The 15,690-nt window shown below is 44.7% G+C and overlaps 1 protein-coding gene across 3 annotated transcripts in view; it reads right to left on the reverse strand.

The window, feature by feature from the left end:
• The window catches only part of SYBU (syntabulin), a 42,788-nt gene extending 30,426 nt beyond the window's left edge, over positions 1-12,362 (reverse strand). Inside the window, exons 1-2 of one of the 3 annotated variants that reach the window (XM_075085632.1) lie at positions 12,209-12,362; positions 11,845-12,031 (exon numbers count right to left, since the gene is read on the reverse strand). In XM_075085632.1, the coding sequence (XP_074941733.1) occupies positions 11,845-12,031; positions 12,209-12,235 (214 nt within the window). In that variant the 5' untranslated portion in view covers positions 12,236-12,362. Of the gene's footprint in view, positions 1-11,844; positions 12,110-12,208 lie in introns of those variants that run through there. The other 2 variants (XM_075085630.1, XM_075085631.1) reach the window with 2 other exon arrangements.
• Positions 12,363-15,690: the final 3,328 nt, after the last annotated feature.

The following is a 15,690-nucleotide window of genomic DNA, read 5'->3' on the forward strand; positions in this document are numbered from 1 at the left end:
TCAAGTCTGACTCCCTGCTCCTCGCAGGACCACCTAAAATTAAATCATATGACTAAGAGCATCGCCCAGATGCTCCTTGAACTCTGACAGGCTTGGTGCCATGACCACTTCACTGGGGAGCCTGTTCCAGTGACTGACCACCCTCTCAGTGAAGAGATCTATAGGGATGCTACCTGGAAGAACCTCAGAAGCTGATAAAACCTTTAAACAATTGAAGAACTAAACTACAGTGTTAAGGATTAGGGCATTAAAAAAACACGTATGTAAAACTAACTGCAATAAGAAAACAGAGTAGCTAAAGAAAGCATATACAAATAGCACACAAAAATAAATATTTTAATTACTACTCCCCGCACCGTTGCCCCGATATCACACTGGTGACACTGTAGGATCAGATTATGTCATATCTACATATCCTCGTTTTACCCTTAAGGACTTCAGCTTTTGTTGCAATGGGGCATTTATTAAAGGAAGAAATGAGCCTGGCACGAAGAACAATAGCTCTTCTCTACTGACACCCCTTCCGACCTTCAGACACACGGATAACCAGGTGAGCATTCCCACTCCAGCTGAAGTAAATGAATGATTTTACTGTACTCCCTCTCCTCTGATCATTTGTTATTATCCATATAAAGTATAACTTCTACTCCTTCTACCTTGTATTAGCCAGAAATGTGAACAAAATTATAAAGTTCCCAAATCTAGGGCAAGCTGCAGAGAAACATTTTTCTGTGTCAGCTTTTTGTGGTGCCTTTTGCATAATCAAAATGTTTACCTGCACAGAAAGGAACAGCGGCACACAAAACACTGGTGCCCACCGCCAAAGCTATGCTGTACACTGGGGGGATCCACCTCCCACCCGACCTGCAACTCACAACTGCAACTCCTTGTGCCTGTTCTGGCACAAGAAGTCCTGGTGAACACTGAGGTGCTATCCAGCTGCTCGGTGCAAGCCAAATTGGCTGCACCTATCTTTGTTCTCCCCTGCTACCAAAGCCTTAACAGGCTATTTAATTGTATTTAATATTGTAGGTGAACTCCCCACAGAAGAGCAGGAGACTTCCCATGGACCCTGACCGCACATCAAGCTGATGCCTGCTCCGTCCCACAGACAGCTTGACTGCCCACCCCGCTCACTAGGGCGGCAAACACCTCTGGCTCCTCGTCTGCAGGAGGAAGGATGCAACTGTGGCAGTGGGCATTCAGTGTTTCCTGGAAACCTGTTGGCTCCTCCAAAACCCGCTGACAACTCTGACAGAAGGAGCGCAAGACCCCCACCTGCCCAGAAAGGGGCCAAGACAAAGAATCTATCTCCAAAGTTGGCAAGGGGGTAACAGAAGCAGACGAGCCCATGATGGGATCCACTTTCTGCTGAAAACATGGTGCGAACGTAGTTTTCAGCCAGGTCAGCATTCAGTCCTATAACTTGGCAAGGGTTTTGCCCCAGTAAGGATTTCAGGTCCAGACTTCTCAGGAATACAGATAGACCTGATTTAGCTTCTCAGGCACGTAAGCATTAGAAAGAAGAGAGAAAGCTGGCAAATACTGCAGTGAAAGATTATACTTCTGATCTTGCCTGCATTATTTACTTGCACAAGAAGGAAAAACACATAAATTTATAACACACAACTTTTATTGCTTTCTTAGCAATATTCATGGTGTCTTTTTTCACAGTGGCCTCCTAAGAGCATTCTGGGAGTAGACTTTCCCTTTGAACATCAGCTGGATTTCATCACTGAAACTCCATGTCCAACCCCTCTGCCAGATCAGACACGCTTGCCAAGTTTCAAAACCAAGCACGGGATAGTGTCTCCTCAAACAATCAGGGAAGTTGCTCAGAGCACTCTGACATTTGCATGCACTGACTAGCTTCCAAATAGTAAAGTCAAAGTATAAACAACAGCATTAACGATAATAATACTCTAGCAACTAACAAAAATATTGTTCTCATAGGCTTTCAGGCCATACGTTGTGACGAGATGATTTCCTCTGATTTTCTTGGTACAGAGGCTTTAGAAATTTCACCAGAATATGCTTTAGAGCCTTCTTTAGAAAAATGTTGCCTTTTCCTGAAGACTTCAAGAAATAATGAATTTACAACCTCGTTATATAATGCATCCAAATAATTAAAGATGCTCTTGCTGAGGAACCACTGACTTATTTTTATCCTCACTCCTACCTGCCAGATCTAGTTATGCACTTTATGAGTCTGAACCGTCCATCCCCTGCCTGATCCCTTGCCTACTGTCCCACTTTCATCTTCTCTTAAGGTCCCTTGACCAATGGTGAGGCTGTACATACTCTGCATTTCCACTAGGAAATGTGGATTCCAGAATTAAACATGGGCCTCTGATGAACTTTTAAAAGTTCAGTGTACCAAGGCAAAAAGAGTGTCCTGACTTTTACCTGATGGTTCCACTTCCGTTCATGCTGGCATCTGCTAGGCCGGGTAGCCACGGCTCTGCCAGGACAGTGCACTGCGAGCTGGCTATTGACAGTGAACTACCAAGGGTATTTCAGAATTTTTCAGGATAATCTCCCAATCTGCTTGTCTGCTCCACACTTTTTGATCCCCTACATGTTGCTTTGGTCTTCTTTTCGTGGCTGGTCTTGCAGCACAGGGGTGTTTTATGCATTAATGAAAGCTGCTGACAGACACCAAAGGGAACGTATCACCTAGCTTCCACCTGCTAAGGCTCTTTCTGCTTTAAATAGAGAGAAAGAGGCTTTGGTGGAGGATGAGTCAGAACAACAGCCCAACTGAGGCTTCTCCAGTTATACCACTACTCTGAGTCGCTGTCTGGAGGATCTCATTGCTTTCTATTGAGTAGCAAAACCACGGTTCTGACTTGGGCAGCTGAACCAGTGAGGTGTAAGGGCTCACCACCCAGACAGAAAACACTGCTAGCAGGAGATTCACAATATCATTCTGAAACAACTGGGCAACACAAAGGACCATAGTGAAAGCAGCAGGGTGAAATGTAATAGTATGAAATGAGTAGTACACGTAGAAAGACAGAGGCGGAGCATATTCACATGCACACCATCAGGCTCTCAATAGGTAGGAGCCTAACTCCTACCTTGTCACAACACTGAATGCCCCTCTGGAGGCACCCTCACCTGCCCAGCAACGATTTAGGGAGCACAGCTCAAGGTAAGAAGCATGAATATTCTCCTCGGCTCCTATTTGTACTAAAACACTTCATTTTTACACCAGCCATTCCAGTAGGCGATTTTATGTACTCTAGAAGATTAGTGATTTGCTACAATTTGTCACCTGCAAACCTGCAAAATCACACAGACTGTTGAAAAATATATTTAATAACATCACTAGAAGTAGAGACCTAAAAATGCCACTAGTTTTGTCCTTCTGATCAATTCTAAACTAATTTTACATCTATTTTTAAGATCTGTTTGGGTTAGTACTTAATAAAATTAATCAGAATATTGTGTGCTTGAGAGGCAAGTGTCTTACCAGAAGTCAGGTACACTAAAGCAAAGCAGAAAGGCAACCTGTCAGGAAGAGAGAAGAGGCCTACTTATACGAATTCCTGCTAAGCAAATTCATTCCATATTTAATCTCTGTGTCTCAGCAGGCAGAACTTGAATTAACTATGCTCCATTTTGCCTGTGAATGAAGGCAGGCTAGCAGCTCCACCACTCCCTCAGGTCACCGAGGGAGGCTGTGCAAGCTCTTGTCCTTGAAGGTTTTCTGGACTCAGACAGAAAAAGCCATGGCTGATGTGACATAGTGCTAGAAACAGTCTTTCTTCAAAAAGGAGGCCGGACTAAATGATCTCCAGAGGTCCTGTACAACCTACATGCTTAGGATCATACTTTTCCTTTATGTGTTTTAGATACCCCACAGCTGGGAACCACCCTGTTTTTCCCAGTCCGTCTTTCAAGCTGGAAGTATTGATTTTGATGTTCTAGTCATAAAATATAACGCAGTAGTGAAGTACGTAAAATCAAGACTGAACATCTTCAACTCCTTCTGCTTGTTCCTACCATTAATGTACAGGTAACTTTTACCTGTTCCTCACCAGCCCCTTTGATCTTGCTTCCATCAGACCCAGAGGCTGACCACTAAATGGCCACTACTGAAAATTCAGTACGGAAGCTGCTAAATGAATTTGGCAAGAGGTCCTCTCTGCTCACTCACAGCACAGCATGAATGGCAACAGGTTCAGATTATGCAGAAGAGGGGGGAAGAAGGTGAAAGAATATGGACCGACTCACTCCTACTGCTGGGGCATCTTTTACCACACAGTATTTCCCATAAACATGTCCTTAAAGATACCAGCTCTTGACATCTGACTGTACAATAGCTAAGTGGTGTTGTTTAACCCAGAAAGCAGCTGAACACCATGCAGCCATTCGCTTGCTCCCCCCCTCAGTGGGATGGGGCAGAGAATCAGGGGAAAAAAAAACCGCAAGATTCGCAGGTTGAGATAAAGACAGTTTAATAGGATAGAAAAGGAAGGGATAATACTACTGCTACTACTAATAATAATAAAGGAATATACAACGGAAGTGATGCCCAATGCAATTGCTCACCCCCCACCAGCCAATGCCCAGCCAGCTGCCAAACAGTGGTCCCCCCAGCCAACACCCCCCACTTTACATACTGAGCATGGCGTCATACGGTATGGGATATCCCTTTGCTCAGCTGGGGTCAGCTGTCCCGGCTGTGCCCCCACCCAGCTTCTTGTGCACCCCCAGCCTTCTCAGCTGGTAAAGCATGAGAAGCTGAAAAGCCCTTGGCTAGTGTAAGCACTACTTAACACACTGACGTTTTAGTTGTTGCTATCAACATTATTCTCATACTATATCCAAAACACAGCATTATACCAGCTACTAGGAAGAAAATTAACTCTATCGCAGCCAAAACCAGGACACTAAGTTACACTGAAGCAGCTAATTTTAATTGACTTTGGCAGCAAATCTACTAATCCTTCTTCTAGCTGAGTATTTCACTAACAAGCAGGACTGACCTGAGTTCTGGGAAACCATCTGAAAAAAGGACTATATAACTGTGGTTTACTGGATTTGTCATTACATTTATAGCACCACAGAACAAAAGCATCAAGGCTTACTAGTAAAAATATCAATAAAAATAGTACTGTCGCTAGGAGAATGCTGTGGTCAGGAACAGCACAGCTCCTAATGTTTTGTTACTGCATCACAGACAGCACTTGGACAAGGGGTTTAAGATGATAAAGGACTGAAAATCTATTTGCAAACTTTAAAGAAAAGTTTCAACTAAAAGGTCAGGAGAGGAAAGAGTGTGAAAAAGAGACAAAGGAAGAATCTTGGCTTTTTTTAGCACTTTAGTAGCCCTCACTAATCTTTCCTGAGGCCAATAGCTGGAAATGGAGCGACTGCTGCTACCTCTGGTGGGAGAGCCTTGACTACATCAAATATAAGAAACACTATCCATTTTGTATCAACATTATGTGAAATATATGTATACGTAGATGGGGTTTTGTGCATGTGCTTTTATGTGTTTAATTCCATTATGCAGCAAAGGAAGAAATGACAAATATTCTACCCAACTTTGAAGGCACCATTTAAAAAATAAAAACCTTAAATAGACCACATAGAAATCTATACCTGTTCCTGAAGTGGTACATGTTTTACTCTTCATTCTCAAATAGCTCTGCCTCTGTGGCAGACAGTGGACAACTGTGAGCCTCAAAACTTTAACATCACCTCATAGTTGCACTGTTTACCTTCTAGTGATACATGATACGTGGAAACCACACATATCCTATTCATTGTTGCTTTATGCTTATTTTTCCCTTTTTTTTTTTTAATTAAAATTGCCACCAAACCCAGATTGGCACTTAACATCACCATAGAACCCACTCACTGTATTTAGTGATACATACACATCAAAACACCGTTCCAAAATTCCGAAGATTTATATTAATCTTAAATCTTACAAATGTAGGATAAAAACACCATGTGGAATTTATTCTAAAATACCAAGATTCTATTTTAATACAAAAGAAATCAAAGACTTTTGAGTAAAGGTTCATTTCTGCTACACGTTGTGATGTTCTTCAATATGCACGGCAACATTCAACTCAATAGAAAATTGCATGAAAACTACTTTAAAACAAAATTATTACATTACACGTGGGTGGTGAAGAAGGTACATTATATAGTTTAGAATTCAGTCCATAGTACACAGCAAGCTGTGACAAACAGGGTAGTAGTGAGGTACTGACTGTTCTCAGGACGCCATGCAAAATGTGCCAGAGAGAATGGGAACTCTTCTACTGACCTCAGGAGGCTCTGGGTCAGGCTTTAAAGGTTCACAGTGCTGACAGATACATAAAAAGGTGAAAATAAACATTCAAAAGGTCAAATATTTTGGCTTCCAGATGTTGTTGTGTGGTACAGGAACAAAAGGATCGTTACTTAGTAAGAGGGAATAAATAGTGAAGCTGAAAGGGAAACAGGGAAAGGCCAAAAACTGAGGAACAGGCAGGCTTTGCTCTTTAGTACCTAGGCACTTCTCGCATTTCCATGTTTGGAACAGATCTCTGTGCTGCAGAAACAGAACTGGTGGTTAGCAATATGAAGCAATAATAAATTATTACATGTAAGCCAGCCCAGCAGGAAACTCTCCAGGGAAGCAGCAGTGAGAAAAGGAAGCATGTCACCACTGTCGCCCTTATGCAAAGGGCATGTGTGCATTTTTGAAAGCAGATTTTGCTTCAACGTTTTTGTAAATTAATATCACAGTGATTACTGAACTGCATTATAGAGTGCTGCAAACAAATGCACTGGAGAAGCTCTCCTCTTCAGAAGCTTGAAAGAATGACAAGACTGTGGAAAAGGGTAGCATAAAGGACTGCAGGAAAAGAGAATCTAACTTTCAGTATCACATACTTGAGCACTTCCAAACATATCTCTTTGATTCAGTAACAGACTAAAAAAGCCACAAATAAACCAGTAAGGATCTATTTGAGCAAAATATTTCTTCTTACAACCAGAAACAAGAAGAATGGGAGAGTTTCCATAATAATACATGCATATATAAATACATATACAAATAATATAGGTAATTATTTTCAGTAATTCATAATAACTCTTTAGCCTCAGCCTGTTGACTTATTAAAATATTGCAAATTTGTTTTCCTCTACCTTTTTCTATTCAGAAACATATTTAAGCACACACATTTTAACAGTGTAGCCTCCAAGGCTAGCTGGGTTACAATACAACCTACTTCAGTGCTCTAGCAAAGAAATTATTTACTGGAGCGTGAGCAGGTAGCAGCATTTCAGCCAGTGACACCTGTACAAATTCCCTTCCCCCCTGGTCTGTGGCTAGCAATATGGGTAGCGCATTTACACTGACTTAAATAAGCCTAAAGCCTACATGCTTTTTTGTGACATACACGCTGCGAACTCAGCCCCAGCATCCATCAGCAGCTGGGCCAATGGGCAAATAATCTCTGAGCTCAAGGGGACCGTGCACAGGAGCAAGGGAGCAGGGAACGGTGACGCTGACATTCCTGCGGCAGCGCCTACACCCCAGGGCCTACAATGCAGCCACGGTACCCCAGCGTATTTATTGTGCCGCGCATGTAAAGAAAAAGATTTTTAAAAAATCTTTATACCAGAAAAGAGCAAAATATGAAATAAACACTGAACGCAGACCTTGAAATTTGAAAGAAAAAGCAAAAAAGAAGCTTCAACTCCTGTTTTTGAAAACTCTGTTGGAGTGAGTCACAATTATTCATATATGGAGACACCACTGTTTTTCAATGATCTGTAGTACTATGCAGTCTAGTTTAAAAAGGCAATTTGCAGGTAAGCCCAAGAAAAGAGGAACTGTTTGCTATGGGAATAAAGCAGGTCCTCTGGCTCATAAAGCCTTTTGCTGAACTGATTACTAAATGCACAAGTGCTGCCTGCAAAGCTGTATCTCGGTTAACAAAGCGCTGCTGCATTACCTGCAGAAATTCAGGCGGCTGGCTTCTGAAGAAAGGCTGAAGGAAAGCTTGGGCGTCATTATAAAGGTAGCATGTAACAAGTCATCTTCAAAAGCAAAAATTTAAAAGCTGAGCTATTCAGAGGCAGAAAATAGGAAACAAGTATATCGCAAACTAACTTCCTTTGCAAATGAAAAGCTAAACAGACTGTTACTGAGCACGTCCAGGCTGTCTTCAATCCAATATGCAACTGGCCTTGTATCAAAAGGACATGTATGCAAAACCCAAGGATAACGCCCCGCCCTAAGGATCTTATTTCTTACAAAGCAACCACTGCAACCAGAACTACCAAAGGCAGCCTCGCTCTTTCTTGCGGCAGCCGCTCAGCCACGGACAAGCGAGCGGATGATTTGTTGGCGATGTTTAAAATCGCGCTCCCCACCCGACTGGCCAGGTAAGCGTGCGCAGCCGCCTCAAAGCCAAGCGCAACTTCTGAGGCAAACACGCACGAAACGGGCAAATGCTCGGTAGCAGCTGAGCCAGACGAAGCTGCTGGGAGAGTGTTTTTTCACTGTTTGACATCATACGAGTTCTGTGGCCGACGTCCAAGCCGAAGGAGGGCAGCGGCTGAAGGAAGAGAAGTGCTCCCATATCAAGTGACAAGCAGGACCCCAGATGTGCTAAGATTTTAAGGAAGGATTGAGAAGAGTGACTACTGATACAAAGGCTCAGCTTGGCTACACAACATTCAGAGAGCATCCATGGTCACTTGGCAGAAACGCAGAATATTTAAAAATACATTTCATCAGGAATAGGACAGATAAAATGGGTTAACAGTTTCACCGTGCTTCATACAGACTTACAAAGCAAAACTGACATACAGTCAATTGCAAATAATTAAGCAAAATTACCAAGTGAGTCTCTGATCCAGCCACACAAGACAAAGAGATGATCATGTAAATTTAAAACTTATCTCAGACAGAACGAATAACTTCTTCAAAAGAAACTAAGCATTAAAACAAAGTGTCTCTTGTCTGTTGCCGAGTGGTATTTTTTGCTGTTGCCACCATGCTTGCAGCACCACCAAGGTTCCCAAAGGCTCCCCCTACCTAAACCAACATCAGCAATACCTAGAAGACCCTGCTGCTCTCATTTAGAAAGAAAGAAAAATTCCAAGCCTTCATTTATGCTTTGAGACCAACGTAATCACCCAGGGAAAAGGGACAACCTCAGAAGCCCTAGGGAATCAAGCAGGAAATGCATATTTAAATGGACGAGGGGAAAAAAGAATAATTTCTACTGGGGAGAAAAAAATCTACTGATCAAAAACACTTGGTGTCAATAATAAAGGAAGAAAGGGAGTGCCCAACTTGTCAAGAGAAGGGTGAGGAGGAATTACTCCAGAGGCCAAGATACGCTACCTACTGCTTATCAAGAACCTTTTGGAGTTTAATGCTCCGAAGAGGTTACAAAAAGACATTTATCCAAATGCTCACGAGCTTATTCATACTGCCATCACACAATGGCTCATCGCATTATTCATCTGCTCACCTATTCCAAATCTATTACTTGCTAATTTTAAATACACTTTCTGCATGTCACTTCTCAGTGAAGACGGTAAGTGCCTGGCAAAGCACCAGGAGAGGCAGGTTAGAGGCTGTGGCCCCTCCACTCACCTCTCCATACAGTTCTTCTCCATCCCCTCCCCAGAAACAGGAAGCAGCAGCCACATGCTGCCGCTGGGGAATTTTAATCTGAATTAGACATACTATGGTAAAGAAGGATTGTAAGTGGAAGACAGGGAAGAGACATCAGAGAATGGGGAAATAAAGCCAGTGACTGTTGTCATACCTGCATCATGGCAAAAAATCCACTGAACCTATCAACAGCAAACCCACGTACTGGGATGGAGAACAGGGCTTTGGCCGATCCTTGGCTGTGTTTGGTGGCTTGCAGCAGTCAAACCAGGGAGTGCATACCCTTACGGGTGCTGCAGGCAGCTTGAGAAGCACAGAGCTCTCAACATGGGGGAAAGAAATCCAACTAAATCAACGCAGCATTGATGGAAGAATAAAGGATGCATAAAGGAAATAAAAATGACCGGTTGTGCTTACGAGGCAAGTTAAGAGATGCATCGCATTCTTGAATATCTCCGTGAAAGGCGCCTTAAAACTCAAGCCATGAGATGCGACGCACCCAGAGTAGATAGAAAGCTCTGCTGGGGCTGAAGGTGGCCTATATAGTGCAGTGGGACAGCAAGGCCATTACTTTGGCAGCTCTGTGATGAGCAGATCTGAAGACCGTGATATAAAACCAAAAGATAACGTAAAAAAGAATGTCAGTAACCAGGATGAAAGGCTTGTCAATGCACAGGGGAAAAAACCCAGGATAAAAAGCAGCCATTTGGGGGAGATCAAAAAAATAACGTAGCTCTAAAAAGCTTGAGAAGATTTTACTTCTCTGTAACAGGCAAACTCAAGCAGGTACAGTGGATGGATGCAAAAGGCATGGGAAAAAGGCTTCAGCATTCTTAGAATACTATGTTGTTTGTTTAACGCTCTCCATTGTTCATTAAACAATAACCAAATAGATCATTTCACTGAGCCTGAATTGCAAGATCTATCCAAGCTAAGAAGGAAATGGTAGATATGAACACGGATATTGTGTTTCTCATCTAGGAAAACTGACTGTTCTTGTACACAGTGCTTTTCATTAAAGGAATTTCAAAAAAAATCTGATTCACTGTGGTGAAGACGAAGATCACTATGAGCGTTTCTGGCTGTTCTCAGGAAAACCTTTGGTAATTGAAATACTCCATGAAACAAGAAGGAAGTTCAGGAACTTGCTCTGATATTAACTATTACAAAAATATTGTTATAATTAAAATTTTTAGTTAGACAGAGAATGTTATGTTCTCCAAAATACTATTAAAACCAAATTTTTATTCACCAAAATTGCTTTAAAATTAATATGGAGCCCAAGGTGTTCATGATGTGACCCTCAATGCTGTTATCCACGTGCATAATGTCACAGATTGTGAAGAGTTTCACTGAATTGAAAGATTACTCACCACTAGTAAGTATCTGAGTCATTCACTGCTAGCTGAGGCACTTAAGTTGTGCTACACTCTACACACAGGACAAATATTTAACACAAAAAATCTGGTTTCAAGTTGTCCCTGACGTAAAGGGAAATACTCATTTTTAAGAGCAAATGACACTTGCAGTCTGCAATTGGAGAGCAGCAAACTACTTCTGGTATATCACCAGCCACTGCCCTCTTGGGAGAGAGGACATCATGCCCACCTCACACCTGGCAACACCCTCGTCAGGTGAAGTCTGAATTCTCAAATAAACAAAACCCAATTCAGTATCACAGTGAAAACTTCACCTACCTATTTTGTTCCAGTTCGTGCACGGAGATCATCATCACAAAACCCAAAAGGAATCGCAGTATTTGACTTACGTCTGATACCCTTAATAGCAACTCCACTGTTCTGCAGACTCTCTGGGTTGCAGGCTTTTCAGGATGCCTTAAACCCACACTGCAGTTTTTAAGGCAAATCTTTCTCTTTAAAGCAACGGTTCTGCTGCAGTAAAACCGCCAACCTTTTAGCAGCGGCTAGCAGAACTCGAAATGGAAACATCTGGTGTCACTTACGGACGCGTATTAAAAGAACAGATACTGGATTTCCCTGGAAAAATCAATGGTTGCCCTTCTTCATCTGCAAAGCGGGATGCTCGATACGAGCCCGACCCACGGATGCTGCGCCTGGGGGTGACAGCGAAGCCTGGCGGGGGGCTGAGGACTGGGGCGGGGGGCTGAGGACTGGGGCGGGGGGCTGAGGACTGGGGCGGGGGGCTGAGGACTGGGGCGGGGTGGGGGGCGTTTGAGGTACCTGAGCAGAAGCTGTTGCTGCTGACGGTCCTGCCGGAGCCCCCGGAGGAACTGGGCGGGTTGAAGTCCCGGCTCTCCTCTTCCGAAAAGGGCGACTCGGAAGCGGGGGATACCTTCTGCTGCGGCCGGAGGACCAGGCGGGGGATGCGGCTGCGGGACGCCTCCTTTTCCAGCTGCGTCTTCTGCTCCTGCTCGGGAAGGGACACCCCGGGGTCAGGGATACCCCGGAGGGGACCTTCTTCTTCCATCATCGAGGCAGGGGCAGGCAAACCCCGGCCTCGGCCCCCCGCCCCACCCCGGGGGGGGGGTTGCCTGCCCCTGCCTCCTCCACCCCCGCAGCCAGCCCTTCCCTCCCCGGTCCTCACCTTGCAGCTCTCCCGCAGAGGCCCCATGGCTCCTCAGTCACCGCGCAGCCGAGGACGGGCACCTGGCATGGGCGAGAGGGATGCGCTAAGCCGGGTTTTTGCTGCCGCTGCGGCGCTGGGGGTGGCGGATCCCGGCCCGGCCCCGCCGCTCCCCGCCCCGACACGTGGTGCCGCCGCCGCCGCCGCCGCCGCCGAGCGCGGCCCCGCCGCCGCCGCGGGGCGCCGGGCAGGTGCGGGGCCGGGGCGCGTCCCCCCGCCGGGCCCGGCAGCCGCGTGCCCCGGCACCCCGTGTCGGCGGGCTGCCCCGGGAGGCAGCTCCCCGCCCGCTTCCTGCCGCGCCGGCCCCGGAGCGCTGCGGGGAGCGGGAACGTACCGAGAGGCGGGCGGCCGGGGCGCCGGCTGGGCGGGCGGCTTCGGAGCTCCGCGCTGAGGCCCGGGCCGGAGCGGCAGCGGAGGGCAGATGTTACCAGCGCAGACACGACGGGCGCGTCGCTGCGTAAACAGCAAAATGCGTCAGATGTTTTCTGCTCCTTGTTATGCAATGCCAGCTTTTTATGGCACGTGCAGAGACGTCAAAACTTACTTGACTCTCAGACAATACGTTGCACAGTATATTTAATCACTGCGTTGTCCCTCTTTCACCGCGACATGGTTGTTGACCCTCCTATTGATGAGTGCACGCGTGTTAACCTTGTTCATCTGCGCCCCAGAGCGGGTCTGCTTAAAAACAGGCATTTATTAGCCGGACCGCGATCCGGGCTGTAGGCATACGCACACGGTGGAAAGGACTTATTTTCCACAGAAAGGATGATTAAATTCTCAATATGAAGCTCATTTGAGGTTCCACATAAATGTCTGCTTATCAGACTTAATGAGCTTGCAGAAAACTGTACTTCAGAAATAATATTTTGGGGCAAACATTTCCTTTGCATGTACGCTTCCTAGAAAGGGCCCCAGTTCCTGTTGGGAACTTCTGTTTGCTATTAAAGCATAAATATTAAATACTGTCTCAAAAGTAATTAAGAGCAAATGTGTCCTTTATGTGCAGTGCAGAGAACATACCATCAGTAACAGGAAAGGTGATCCATTCATCTAGTCCTCCAAGAGGAATGAGGACACGGGTGAGTACTGACACACTGATTGTTGCATATACAACGAGTTATAATTACTAATTTATTAACTTGGCATCGGGATTAGATCCATTACTTATGTAGAGCTCCAAGCTATGCTCTGCCAAAAAGATGATACCATCCTCCCCTGGCAGTGTCGAGACATCTATAATTCAGAGAAATGAAATAGTTACAGCTGAAAAAATGCTTAAAATTCCTGCATAAAAAATCCTGTGTGCTTATATCTTCTAAGAACTGGAGTATACCTTCCTGAGGCACGGAAGAGCAGGAAGAATCCTGGACTTTTCCCTACTGCTCCAAGGCTATTTCTTGCAAATCACATATTTTATTCACACAGATTTGCTCTCCCTTCAGGAGAGACCAGGGCACCTGAGACCATGGGCTTCTCCTGCGAGCCACACATGGCACGTGTGTGGTGGAAATTTCCCGTGTACTTTCACAAAGCTGTTGTACTGGTAAAAAGAGTAAGAAGCAGCTGTGTGGCAGCACTGCCATTGCCATAGTAACTCAGCTCGAAGGTTGATGATGATGATTCAATTGTCGGAGCCTCTTTATCTTTTTCCATTTTGAGCTCAAATTTTTGCCTTGCTAAGAAACTAGATAGGAAAAGTGAAGTCTTCAGGCTGCCTCAGGATTCATAATGGGATGTGATTCCCTTTGATCTTCTCTCCTCTTTGCATAGAGATTTATAGCCTTATCATAAATCATAAAGCAATCATTAACTTTCAAGCAAACATTTTTTTACCTTACAGTCCATGTATATCTAATAAATATTGAAGAATTAAGTCACTTTCAGCTTATTAAAATATTTTTACTGTGCACTAGTCAGTCATCAGTACTGGGAGGAACACATACTTGACATGATCATGTGATATCACTCATATTCTCCTCTTGATGTCTTTTACAAAGCGGCAGTATTGCTGTATTACCTATAAAACTGATTTTCATAACCAGCATGCAACTCTAACCAAAGCTGTATTTGTTGTGGAAAGGAAAAATATTATACATTCATAAGGGCCTCAGAAAACCTACAGAACACGGTATCTTCTTAGGCTTTTTCTTGCTCTGCTCCCTCCTGAAAAATAACAGCTCTCCAGCAAGCCGCAGAGGGCTGCAGATTCAGCAGAAGCGCCTGGACTCGAGGAGCTGCCAGGGAAAGCTGGGCGCTGAGCCAGGCCCTTGGGTTAGACCTTATGCTTTCCTGAAAGGGGAGCAAGGTACATGAAGCTGTTTTTGTTCCAGGCTTTGCCTCTAAGATCTTCACTCAGATGGAGTCTCTTCCAGAAAAAGTTGCAAGGGAGAGGACTGGGCGAAATTTTAGCGTAGATCATAGAGCGCGTTTTGCTGTCGCCTCTGCTCCTGTGCTGCTGCTGTCTCTGAACCTTCTCAGTGGGAGGGGGAATGGGGTTCTAATTCAGCAGAGTTTTGTTAGCTGGCAGTTAGCTGTGTCCTTTAGCACAGACACAAGGAACTCAGTGTGTTACTGCTTCCACATCTCAACTGCTGGTTCAGAAGAACTAGGAAGAGGAAAGCTTCACCTGATGTTTTTGCAAAGCTTTCTGTGGAATTTGTTTTTGTAAGTTTATTTGTTCCACCTGATGGTACATTGTTTCTAGGCATCTGCAAATGCTGTTTTGCCATTTGCTTTCTTGCAGTGTAGTATTTTTGCTCATGAGCTGTCAGAATAACAGCAGTAGAGCAGTCCAGTAAAGGTCTCAGCATCCTAATTAAGTACCCAAATACCTCTGTTCAGAATCAGGCACTTCAGAAGAACAGGGGAAAAATAAAAACCCATACCCATCAGAGAACTTCTTAGAGCTCAGCAGGGCATACAAGGGTACCTTTGCACCCTTCAGCACAAGAAGTTTATTCATGCTGCCAGCAGAGACCAAGTCTCAGCTGAGACCTTCTCTGCGGCACAGCCCTGTATACTGCCTTACTGATCCCATGAATTTTCCTTCTTTTCTGTGCAGTAGTTCAGATTCAGCAAGAAGGCTTCCACTCCTAACTCACTTTACTTTTGACCAGTCCCTCGCGGAGTGGAAGAAAGCAGGACTCCTAGGCAGCCAGAGGCTGTAGTCTCTCCAGGTGGCAAAAGGAGTGGAACCTGCACTTTGTGTTTTCTTTTTTTTTTTTTTTTTTTTTGTGTAATAATTAAAAGGCTGCCGTATGTGAATTCTCACTAAAGAGTCACCTGGTGCACCTTTGCTATTGTTATGCTGTCATCATTTGCTAGTGTTGTGTATACTTGCAAAATTTGATTTTGTGGGGAAGTGGTGTGCTTCTGCACTCAGCTTATCACCTGGAGGCTGCTGGGCCAAGACCAGCGTGGCTGGTGCTCAGACCGGGACA

This window comes from Phalacrocorax aristotelis, chromosome 2 (assembly GCF_949628215.1).
Source record: "Phalacrocorax aristotelis chromosome 2, bGulAri2.1, whole genome shotgun sequence".
Taxonomy (NCBI): Eukaryota; Metazoa; Chordata; class Aves; order Suliformes; family Phalacrocoracidae; genus Phalacrocorax; species Phalacrocorax aristotelis.